At 50.6% G+C, this 12,650-nt stretch overlaps 1 protein-coding gene across 1 annotated transcript; it reads left to right on the plus strand.

Moving 5' to 3' along the window:
• The first annotated feature begins 335 nt into the window (after positions 1 to 335).
• LOC138569010 (hemoglobin larval subunit alpha-like) lies at positions 336 to 5,902 on the plus strand. The gene is made up of 3 exons (XM_069646737.1): positions 336 to 487; positions 2,324 to 2,528; positions 5,602 to 5,902. The coding sequence occupies exons 1-3, from the start codon at positions 393 to 395 to the stop codon at positions 5,728 to 5,730; spliced, it is 429 nt and encodes a 142-aa protein (XP_069502838.1). The 5' UTR covers positions 336 to 392; the 3' UTR covers positions 5,731 to 5,902.
• The last annotated feature ends 6,748 nt before the right edge of the window (positions 5,903 to 12,650 follow it).

The raw sequence follows: 12,650 nt of genomic DNA on the forward strand, positions 1-12,650 counted from the left end.
AGGGAGCCCTCTACTCCAGAAGGTACAGAGACAGTTTAGCCCCAGAGTGTCCCATTCAGTGATCTGGCCCACCCTGCACCAGCAGGAAAGGCCCGGATCCTTTCCCTGCAGGCAAATGGGACCTGCACAATCACTCACCAGGCAGCCATTGCAGATAAGGCCTCTGTGCAAGTCATCCTGCAAAGACCCACCCCCTGCCTGGCATTGTGCCAGGGAGATAAGATAGCCCCCCACCTTGGGTGGAACCCAAGAATGACCAATGACGTGGATCTCTGCCAAGCTCCCGAGCCCCCAGACCCCTTTAAAATGGGGCCTGACCGGCCTACAGCACCGACTGCCTTCACCAGCCATCTCCTGCTGACCCAGGGCCCCCCAGCTCCACAACCATCAAGATGACTCTGACCGCTGAAGACAAGGCCCTCGTCGTCGCCCTCTGGGGCAAGATCGCCGGCCACACCGATACCCTCGGAGGCGAAGCCCTCGACAGGTAAAGGCTTTCAAGAGGGAGGCATGTCTGAAAAGTTACTAATTCTACCAGTTGGGGGTGTAAAGGGTCCCAGGTTAAGGTCGTTACTGGCTAAGCCAACATATTTTGATAACTCTTCTGCCACATGGTGCTTTATTTTTATGTAGGCCGGCCCTCACTGCCTATAGATTGCATGCATGCCCAGGTAGAGTGTGTTGGCAGAGTTCCTGGTTTCTGATACATTATATAATGGGCGCTATCGCAATAGCCTCCTTTCATGGTTTTGCATCATGTCATAGAAAGCTTGGGCCTGATTCTCCAGCCTGTTTTGCAGGCAAGTGGAAGAGATGCTGAAGCACACCTCCCTCACTTGAGTGAAAAACCCTGAAACCATTCTCCACGGGCAGGAGAATGAGTGCAGCTGGATTGGAAAATCTCAAGAGCTTTTCCGTGCGCAGAGGAATCACTCACCCCCTGTGCCTGTGTGATGCGGGTGCACGGGGAAGTGCATTGAACTAATGGCCATTTCTGACCCTTCTGTGCATTTACTGCTCTTGGTAAAGCCAGGAGTGGTAAGAACTGTCGCTGTCCCATGTGATGCCAATCCTTCAGGAGAACTTTTCTGTTTGGGCTATTAGGTGGCAGAGCCACGTACAGGCCTACACTATTGCATTAGCGGGCAGATAGGGAGCATCGGCAAATGAGGAGGGACACAAAGCTTAATGGTGCTGTTGGGTTTATTTGCCCACCCACTGACTGCCCATGGTCATGCCAATCCCTATGGCCATTCCTGCCCAGTTCCTGCCCCTCCCGGCACAAAACAGCTCCTCATGGCAACTCTTTGGGCTCGCTTTAAACAAGCCTTACCACCAAACTGTGCACTTGAAGTGCCTGCCAGTGTTTTTCCAAAGCAGTCTTATTCATAAGGCTAGAAACACGCTACTGGTGTAATAAAAATGACCAATCTATGTCTGCCTTCAGCCATTAGATTTATAAGCACTATTCACTGAAGCCCTGTCCCATGCAGGAGGGAGGAAGGCATCTCACCCTGATGAGCCTCAACGGCCCTTTCACAATGAAACAAGCATTGGAAAAGCCAACAAAGTTGGCTTCTGTATAAGTAGTAGGCAATTGCCAGGCACTGCTATTAGATGCCAAAGTACTCACTACATTTTGCAGCTGCTGCCATCAATGGCCAGTTGATGCCACTACGGCAGTGCCTGGCAAGTGCCTACCCAAAAGCCCAAACTGTTGGCATTGCCAATGCTTGTTTCACTGTGATAGGGCCGTTAAGGCTCCTCGGGGTGAGAGGCCCTCCTCCCTCCTGCATTGGGGTTGGGATCCTATGCATTGGTTAGGTCATGGCTGTGGGTGCACGTGGCTTGGCCAAGCGCACGGTCTGCATTTAACACCTGGGAAAACTTTATGATTAATGTGACCTGAACATTGTCTTGGATATAACATCTGCAAAAAGGTTCATCATGCAGGTTTTCCAGGTGCCCTAGTACTTGTGAATTAGGCCCCTCATGGTCCCTCTCTCTGGTTGATCTCAGAGTGAGAGGCCAGAGTGTCAGCTGTTATCCAACATGCATGAGACATGCAGAGCCATGCAGTGTGGTTCTTACAGAGGTTAAAGGGGGATGGGGTGGGTCCTGCGTCAGACTCTCTCTGGCTAAAGTGAGGGGCTACCACAGCAGTCACAACAAAAGAAACATTAAATACCCACAATGAACAACACAATGCAGACACGTGTTTACTTTCCTAGAGAGCTGAGAATATCAACTGTGAATGTGAAATGCCTGTCGAGTTGCAGTTTACTGCAGTTCCCCTAAAGATGTCCCTGTCCCCCCCCCCCAGGCTGTTCGCAGGCTTCGGCCAGACTAAGACCTATTTCAAGCACTTCGACCTCAGCCCGGGCTCTGCTGACGTGAAGCGACATGGCGGCAAGGTCCTGAGCGCCATCGGTGAAGCCGCCAAGCACATTGATGACCTCGACATGGGGCTGTCCAAGCTGAGCGACCTGCACGCCTACAACCTGAGGGTGGACCCCGGAAACTTCCAGGTGAGTCCAGATCACCATGCACCGAACTTATGTGAATGTAACCAAACACCGAGCATCAGGAGTAGGACGTCTGCGAGCATCAGTGGTTTCTTAGGTTTGCATCCCACCTTCCACAGATCTATCCTCTACCATAGGAGGCCATTATTAATTTTCAAGAACACGTGATCTTCAGAGTTTGGGAAAAGGCCTTGGCTGCTTTTAAGCTATGTTATGTTATGTTATATTATGTTAAAGGTATTTATCTAGCGCACCATCACCAATGGAATTGGTACCCAGGCGCTCTGGCAGTTCTGTAAAACAAGGAGGCGGGGTTGGATTAGTTGGGTGAAGAGGGCGTAGGAAAGTGAGAAGGTGGTGTCCTGTTGGCGGCGTCAGCTCGGTTGTCACCGTTAGCTGAGCTTGGGTATGAATATGAGATCGATGCAAGTCCTTGTGTGCTGTTGATGTGACTTATGTGTTGATTCTTTGTTGTTGCAGTGTGGTGAAGTTTGTGCGGTTTGCTGTGCGAGAAGTGGTTGTGTGGTTTTTAGTGTGATATAAGTATGCAGAAATTTGAGCTTTGGGTGAGTGGGTTATATTGTATTGTGTTGTATTTGTTTTTTTATGTAGCGCTTTTTCCCCACCTGTGTGTCCTCAATGCGCTTTTCCTTGGTTGGACGCCCTTGCTGACTGTAGTCGATGTGGTTGAAAAATTCTAGGGAGGTTAGTTTAGGAGATGCCTGTGTGCATGTTGCCGTTCTAGGACTTGGGTGGCTGGCAAGGCTCGGAAACAATAAACGTATATATTTGCCAATACAAGGACCAGTGGTGTATCGAGCGGGAGGCGTAGGGGCTAGAGGGGGTTAGCACGGCCCCCTCAGTGGCTCTTGTATGTGAAAATTAGGGTGCTGAATGGGAAAGGTGTCCCGCTGGCAGGAAAATGTTCTGAAATGACAGGATGGTCATGCGATCTGCAGACCCCCCTCAGAGGGATGGCAAAAGTCCCCCTTTTTCTTCAGACTACCTGTGACCGGATCTGCAGGATGTCGGACCAACCCTGTCCTTTTGACCTTACCAGGGCTCACAATTTTGTGTGTAAATTGGAGCTCCAGGCAGCAGAGCAGCTCTCCCAGCGAACTGATGCATTGCCGGAGGGAGGGGGAACTATTAGCAGGGACTTTTGTCACTTAAGAAATGTAAATGGGGGTGATCAGAAGTGAGAAGGGTGCATAATGCTGCACGCTTTATGAAATAATGACTATGGCTTTAAAACCCAAAGGGGGTGTGTAAGGCTCACATTGATCTGCATGATGCTGTTGTGACTTTGCATCCAGGATGGGGAGAATAAAACTAAAGCCATAATCTTATTGCTCAACATGTTTCTTTAAGGTTTTATGTAGTATATAGTTAGTTTATTATGAAAGAATAGTTTATTATGTAATGTGGTTTGCTTCCAAGGGATTGCTATAAAGTATTATTTAAGCACATGAAATGCAAAGCAAAACCTTAATAAATATCTATATCGACTAAACCTGGGAAGATGTATTCAGTTGCTTAAATTGTCCACATCCTGGTTTCCATATTGAACCAAAGTGTGTGATCCTGCACAAATCATGTGAACGTACTGGGCCTGATTCTGAGAATCAAGCCCAATTGTGCCTTATCTGCAGCTCGGTAGGTGCTTCAATTCATAACGTACGTTAATACGTTATGCTATTGTTTTTTAAATTCCTAATGACTATAGAGTTACTCCATATATTATAATAGTGCAATTTAGGTAGTTTGCAGCACAAAGTTATTTGCCACTTGGCTTACTTATGGCAACTTATTCTAAAGGCACTTCATGGTGCCTGCAAGTCTCAAAGCCTGAGGATGCGCCTTGCAATGTCCGTTTCTCTGAAGTCACTTCAGTTAGTGCAATCCATATGCAAATTAGGAGGTTTGCATGTGTTTTGCCCCACATAGCCTGGACAGAGCTGTAATTGATGGGTTTCCAGCAACTGTAATGCTCCTGCCGTTCTTTTGGGTTTTTTATATGTATGTGTTAAAATGCCATCTTCTACTAAAGTTACCAAAAAGTTTATTGGGGATGCGAATGGTACCGTATGGAATAGCGTACACTGAATTTGGGGGTAAAAGTAGCAGGACTTTTTTCCTGGCTCTCCCCCAGACTCTTGCAATGCTGTATACTCCCCTGCAGGAGGCCCCTTTTGACAATGTGCTACCACTTACATTCAGACCTGTTGGAACAACACACCACCCAGGATACGACAACAGCTGAGTGGTCAAACGTGCCAGCCCACTTACCTCTGGAATGCTCAAAAGAATGGTAGGACAGTAACCCATCCCAACCACCCTCACCTTTCACCCGCAACCGTGGACAACCACGAGCCCAAACCACACCACAGCCACAAACGTAGAGGAAAAATGTATGAAATTCTATATCTTGCATCCCTTGAAACCTTGAATTCCGCCACACGAACATTTTACCTGCACTCAAAAATAATATTCCTCCTAACCACTAGACACATCCTGAAAATCGAGAATGAAGCCCTAACGTGCGCCATTTTGAATGTCAGCGGCGCAGCACTCTCTACAACGTTCCTAAAATGAAACAAAGCACCTTAATACATGAGGCTTTAGAACATGAACAAGTGACTGTCAGGCAGAGGCAAAGGGTTCAAGTCATTGAAATATTTACTTCCTAATGCCTGATGTCTAAAGCAGGGAACAATGCCCTGCAGTGAAGCTGCTGGTCCAGTTGATAGCATCACAGAAAGAATACAATTGTTCACAACTTCATTGGCGTGTTTAACGATTATAGCGCTCTCTGACCGGGTCTTTCTTTCTACCAAATTCAATGGAAGGGACCGTTGCAGTGGACCACAGCACCGTTAGCACTTTAACAAAATAATGTAAAATGCCTTCGCATAGAACACATTCTGCTATTTTGGTTGCTTCTTGACACTACTGCACAGAAATCTGTTAAGAAGACTGAATCCCGGGGAAATCTTGGAGACAAATGTTCAGCTGGTTACTGTTAGATATACTTTCTTTATGCTAATGCTGCTCACGTGATGCTTTTCTCTTTCAGTTGCTCTCTCACTGTATCCAGACTGTCCTGGCCGCCCACTTCCCAGATGACTTCACCCCCCACGCCCAGGCTGCCTGGGACAAATTCCTGGCAGCAGTGTCCGGTGTCTTGACCTCCAAGTACAGATAAACTGTAGGTTCAGCGCATGAAGACAAGATGGCCGCCATGATGACAGATATAGAAACGTGTCGGAATCATCCAACATCACCAATAGACTGAACATTCATTATTTATGCTTTTTCTCACAACAGAGGTGGCATTTTCTTTCTTTTGTAACTTTTTAATAAAATGTGGGACTTTCTTCGTGTACTTTTATCTCTGATTTTACCAATAACGTCTCCAGTTGGTCCTAGGATTGCTTGTGAATTAATCAGCTAATGCTTTAAAATAGGGCTCAAAATATTTCTCCCAGTGCAAGATGTCGGCAGTGGAAACTTTAATGGCTGCCTGAACGGACTGAGCTTGAAGAGGAGCAATGGGAGGTTTGGGTAAAAAGACAGGAGGGAGAAGATGGAAAGGAGGCATCCATATTTGGTTGACGGTATAGCGCTTAATCCATGCTAATGCTGCTTTCAAGTTCTACGGAGGGACAGAATGGTAAGGAAGGGCAAAACCAACAAGAACGACAAAGAGAAAGAGCGCTGATACAGAGCTGTTAAAAGCCATGAAAGGGCCACATGGTGGCAGTGTAGGGTTCTGTCGAGGGTATAGGAGGGACATGAGCTTCCTGCAATCTCCATGGTGCCGAAAATCTGCCTTCGTGCAAATTAAAATGTGCTTTTTGTACATTTCTAACAGCACTTGCACAGTGCCTATGACTTTCAAAGATGGCAGCACTTGGATTCCCGTGGGCTTTCTTCTTCTTGCCAGGCCCAGCTACCCTTTTGGCTTACTGCACAAAAACCCAGACTCATGTAAAAGTGGAAAAGGTCGCTTTAATGTGACAGGCCAAAGCTTACAATTAAACGCTTACCTGGCTCCATGGCCTTACAAACTAAAGACATATTTTAAACAACCAAATAAATAATTAACCATTCTGATTTTTACCCAACAATTAAATAATTAAATAAAGCCATTTCCTCCCTAACTATCCCTTGGACCCTACCGTCTCCTTACCCCTTTTCCAGGCGTCCCGCTTTCTTTCCGGGGCCATGCCCCTCCAGGCTCAATACCTGCTCCCCCGTGGTGGCCCGCTTGTGCAAACAGCGCCACCCCATCCTTTCCCGTGTCATTCCCCCATTGTGCTTCCCTCCCCCCACATCAAAAGGGGCCATGCCCCGGCACCAGAAAAACCCTCTCCCGAGGTGTTCTTTCTGCCCCACCCCCCACCCCACCAATTTTCCTACCTCCAACTCCTCAACCAATCTCCCAGCCAAGAGCTCAAGTCCGCCCGATAATGATTGTTCCCCAAACCGGAAAGTTTACCATCCTCTCTAAATCTCATCAATCCTTTCTAAACAATCTCCTTACGGTCCAAAACCTGTACTGACACCGATGTCCAAAATTCTACCATCTCTCTGTTTATCCCCTTCCTTGCCCGCTCTATCGGACCCACATTTCTTGCTCCCCTCCCAACTCTCTGTGGCAAACACTTAGTCCCCCATACAGTTGCTTGAGGCCACACTTGTCGGACCCATAACAAAAAACCCTTTTTATTTTCCTGAAAAGAGCCAGACCCGTATCCCTTATCGGTTCATTTTCCCCACCCAGACTAACCCCCCCGCCCCCAACTGGTGGCCCATAGATTTCCCTCAACCCAGCCAACATAGGAAGCAACTGATCCCAGTCCAGTCCCCCCAAACCCGGACCATCTTACCACAACATCTTTATAGTTGCACCCCAGTTGCCTGCCAACAACCCTTTCCTCAGTTTCTTTCCCCGCCCACTTAACCCTAGAATGTCCCCAAAAACCAGATTTTTGACATCCGACCGTACTTCCTAGCAGCATCTGAAAAAGAAATTACAAAATCACTTACAAATCAACAACATCCTAATAAATGCAACACTCCTGCTACCTACTGAAAAATTTTATAACGACATTCCGTTTGACCCGGTCCCCGGCATACCCTTTGTATCTCCCTTACTCCCAGCGACCCAACCTTCCCTACTCCTCTGAATAGCCCAGCCTGGTACCTACAGATGCTGCACCCCTCCTAATTGAATGAGTTCCAACCTCCTAACCTTTCCCACACCACTAGTAACACCTTCCTCAGTACCCTATCCTTTCTGGCCACCTCCTTAACCCTCTCCAGAAACTCCCAAGGTCCTCTCCTACCTGTCCCCCTATATTCCGCCCCTTCCCTCTAACCTTTAAACAATACACCTAAACCCACTTAGCCCCCCCTTTTTCCCCTATACTAACACCCTCCTGCTCACCCTTGCCCCCCCACCTTTCATCACCCTATTAATTTGGCCCTGCGTTGCCCCCCCTGCACCGGGGGCCCACGTGCACCCCCGTCCATGCAGGCCCTTTACTTCATGACTCCTCTCGCCACTGCACCAGGGGCCAAACCTGCACCCCCGTCCATGCAGTCCCTTCCATATAACTATTCTTCAAGCTCCTTGCGTCCATTACCACCTGTTTCCCACCTGCACCAGGGGCCCTAGTGCACCCCCGTCCATGCAGGCCCCTTTTCTGCCTTACTCCTCTCCACCGCTGCACCAGGGGCCAAACCTGCGCCCCCATCCATGCAGACCATTCCACATAAATTCCTCCTCCAGCACCTTGCTTCGTTGCTCCACTTTTTTCCCCCAGCTGCACCCGGGGCCCTAGTGCAGCCCAGTCCATGCAGACCCCTCTCATCACTTCCCCCTGCTGCACCAGAGGCGCTCCCGCACCTCCGTCCATGCAGCCTGAAGCTTACTCACCCTGTCGTGCGGCAAGCGTGAGGGCTTTGCCACCGTCAACCATGCCATCCAAACGATGGCCACCACCCCTTCACAATTTCCACAGTTACACCTCCCTGCGGCCCTCCCCTACCTACAATTCTTCCCCTTCCCTCTCTCCTACCCCCTTTAAATCGCTCCCAAAACCTTTCATCAAACCTTGTGTCCCCCCTCCTTTACGATAAACTGAGCCCGACCTATCAGCACACCCCAATTTACCTGGCATGCGGTCCTTCCCCCCCACCTCCCTGCCCCGCTCCTCGCCCTGACCCACTGTCCCCTTCCTGAAAACAATCCGTAACCGTATGCTGACCCGCACACCTGCTGCACTCATGTTTAAATTTGCAAATCCACCTCGTGCAGCCTTCTTTATTGAACGCCCAACATGTTGTCGAGGGCTGTCCTCCGCCTCCTCCCCCCACCCCTTCATGGGCGGGGCGACCAAGAAAGGGCCGGTAAGGCACAGGCAGCCCACTTGCTGTGTGCACTGTCGGGGCAAGCCTTGTTGGAGCCATCCATTGCAGCCAAAGATCCATGTCTATCTCCCCCCAAACCGCCTGACTGTCCTCCGCCATTCTCGCTCTGAATTCCTCATCATAGCGTACCCAGGCAAATCCCCCAAAACTTGTGAACGCCTTCCTAATTACGTCCATATATTTAAGCAGGGCCACGCAACGCTCCGGGAATTTTTCACAGTATACACTGGCATAAGTGATAAATGCCGACGTCCAATTCTCAATAGTCACCGGCACCCTTGGGCGCGAAGCCAGTTCCCTCTCTTCTTCTTTAGACCCCTCCTTTGCTCTCACTTCCCTATGGAGCAACTTAAAAACATCTACAAATTCCCCCGCCTGAATCTTCTCCCTGGTCGCCGCCATCAAGTGCGCCCCCAACGGTTTTGTTATCCCCATGTAAGGCAGTTTTTTCCCCTTCCCTTTCACTTCAACCTCCTTTTCTTTTCCCACTTGCCGCTTGAGCACCATTGGCTCCACTACCTTGTCCGTTTGGACCTCCACTGAGCAAATGCTCTTCTCATCCCCCAAGGCTCCAATGTCCTGTACACCAATTTCTTTCCTTACCCCTTGCAGTCCAGACCCTTCATTTCCCGTCCCCCTTCTCGTGTCCCCTCTCTGCCATGCAGATGACCATTCCCTTTCCCGCTCACCTCTTTCCACGCCGGCCGTCTGCGGTCTGACGTCCACACCGATGCTCCTCATCTCCTTTCTCAGAGGGCTCCTACTGCGGGGACAAAACATGTCAGCAGACTCACCAAACCAATAGTTCCCCCGACCTCCTGCCCCCCAAACACTCTGCACCTGCCTTTCCCGATCCCACCTCAAATTTCTTCTCTCCTCCCCCCTTTCCCTTACAGCCCTGCAACCTTCTACCTCCCAATGCCCCACATAATCCTCCAATCCAACTTCATCACCCCTTAAATACCATTGTGTTTGCAAGCTCATGCCCGAGTTGAATTGATCTTCTTCATGCGAGCCCGGGGCGTCCGCCCCGCCACTCCTTTGACGTCTTCTCGGCGGGCCGCGGAAACCCCTGCCTGGTCCTCTTCTCTCGGGCGAGGCGTTCCGTCCTCCGCCCTGGAATCCTCATTGTTAGGGGCCGTGCTGCACCCTCTAGGCTCTCCTTGCGCTGACCGAGGAGGGGCCATTGTAAAACCCTCTACCTCCACCTGACCAGCGGGGGCTGCGCAGCGCCCTCCGCCCTCACTCCTCCTACCTCGGGGGGGGCCGTTCCGTGCCCCACTCTAACCTCCTCAATTGATGGGGACCTCTCACTCCTTCTCCCACCTGCACTCTTCCGCAGGTATTTGCCCGCTTCGCCCCTCTGTCCAGTTACCCCACTCTGCGCCCCATCACCCCCACTGACATGACTCTCCTGACCTGCCCCATCTTGGACACCCCTGATATCCCCCACCTCCTCCTGGTCATTATTGACGCCAACCCTAACTGGTTCCTCACCCAACTGCATTTCTCCCCTGTATGAGCTCCTGTCAATCTCCCTCCTCAACTTCCTGCCTCTGAATTCCCATGCCTCCCCTCTACCGGCCGCAGGGGTGCAAGCCACCACTGCCGCGAGAGCCCCATCCGCCGCTGCTCTACGCTGCGGCCTGCCCCTCCCTACCTCCCCTTCACCCGAAACCTCCACTACCGCCCCTGCAAGCTGGGCCTTAGATGCCCTTTTAATAATTTCTAGGGCCTCCCTCAGCACCCTGGCATCCACCCAGCCCTTCTTACTAGCTCCCTGTCCCACCATAGTGCCCAGATAATATGACAGCGCACTGAATATGCCCTTTAATCTTTCACCTAGCCACTAAACCCCCGAGCCAGCCTTATCCGTGGACAGCTACTCAGTGCAAAGAAAAGCCCCGAAAGGGGAACTGAGCTAAGAAAATAAGGTATCCCTGAATGTTAATTAAAACCTAATTCCACTGAATAATACCCCAAAGATACAATTGTATGTTTGATTTTGCTATTATTCTTATTCTTATTTATTTATTTTTTAAACCCTTTAAAATAACCTTTGCCAAAAAAAAAAAAAAACTTCTTCCTTATGTTCTGACAAATGCCCCCCAAAAAGAAACAAACCCCAAAACCAGGAGCCACAGCTCAGCCTTGAAACACTTGTGTATAGGAGCGTTACAAATGCCATATTATATCCCTGCTGCTGAGAAACCCCTACCAAAACCCCTTCCCTCCCCGCCTGCTGTGTGTTTCTGTTTTATTTATTTATTTATTTATTATTATTATTATTTTTTTATATATATATAACTGGGCCCCACCGTGCCATTCCACCTCCACAGCCCGCCCCCTGGTGGCCCACCCGCCGCACCGCAGTGCCTTGCAGCCTACTACAGGAAAGAGAGAGCGGCCCCTTTAAGAGGACCGCTCTGCCCCCTCACTGCAGCAAGCCAACACCGCACGCGAGGACCAGGGAAACCCGGCACGCACGGGCTCCAACAACGGCCCCCCCAGCCGACCCACTGCCCCCTAACGCCCACAAGAGAAGCAGGGACGGCACCGGATCCTTTAAAAACCCCCCGGGCCCACACTACGCCCAAAGAGGGATGCGCCTCCACCCCGGCTCCCAGCGGCGCTCCTGCTCCCACCCCGGCAACCCGAAACCACACGAAAAACTGCGGACCCAGCTGGGACGACCCGCCCGCCCTGCTCAAACCCACCGACAGCTGCTCCGGTAAGCGGGGGGGAGGGAGGAGGGGGTACCTTATCTACAATACCCCCCAAATATGCGCAGTCCACAGACACCACCCCTTTTCCCTTTTTTTTTTTTTTTAAATAAACGCCTGCCGACACACCTCCACCCTCCCCTGCTAAACCTAGCCCCGCCACTAAACTCCTGCTATCCCCTACCTCCTCTCCTACCGCGACCCTAGGCCCAGCTACAGGGAAGGCTCGGGAGCAGGCGACAATCACCAATTCCACCAATTCCAACTGTCGCCTGCCTCCTGAACCTTCCCTGGCCCCTTAAATACCCTAGGGAGGCGCTCTGCCCCCCACGGCCACTCGCTGGCCGTGTGCAGCGCCAAAAACCTCCCCGGGGGGAAACGCTTTGCGTTCCCCCCGGGCCCCCCCTTCCCATTGGCTGCCCTTGGCTTGGTCAACCAATCCGTGCAACCAGGATGCGGGAGCCAGCCCAATCTCCCAAGGCCCCCTACGAAGGCCCCTGTCTGCTACCAGCATGTACCAAGGTGAGAGGCTGTCCCCCCCTTGCTGTTTGCATCTTCCAACTTGACTCACTGCATCTCTGTGTTGCAGCTGCCCTGCACCATGGGGTTATGCTCCATGAATGTGCTATCTTTATTGACTTGTGCATCTCTGTGTCGCAGCCACCCTGCAACATAATAATAATAATAATTTTGCATTTACATAGCGCTACAAACCCTCAGGTATCTGAGCGCTGCTTATTATTACCCACTGTGTGTGGTGCTTATTTATTGACCTCGGAAGGATGAAAGGCTGAGTTTGGCCCTGCCGGGATTTGAAGCTGTGTGAGCAAACTCTGCACATATGTTAAAGTGAGCGCTCTACTCGCTGTGCCACTTGACCGGCTAACATGGGGTTAGGCTCCATGAATGTGCCTGCTTTATGGACTTTTGCATCTCTGTGTCGCAGCCACCCTGCAACATGGGG

The sequence above is a fragment of the Ambystoma mexicanum genome, chromosome 2q (assembly GCF_040938575.1).
Source record: "Ambystoma mexicanum isolate Mex_15411 chromosome 2q, UKY_AmexF1_1, whole genome shotgun sequence".
Classification (NCBI taxonomy): domain Eukaryota; kingdom Metazoa; phylum Chordata; class Amphibia; order Caudata; family Ambystomatidae; genus Ambystoma; species Ambystoma mexicanum.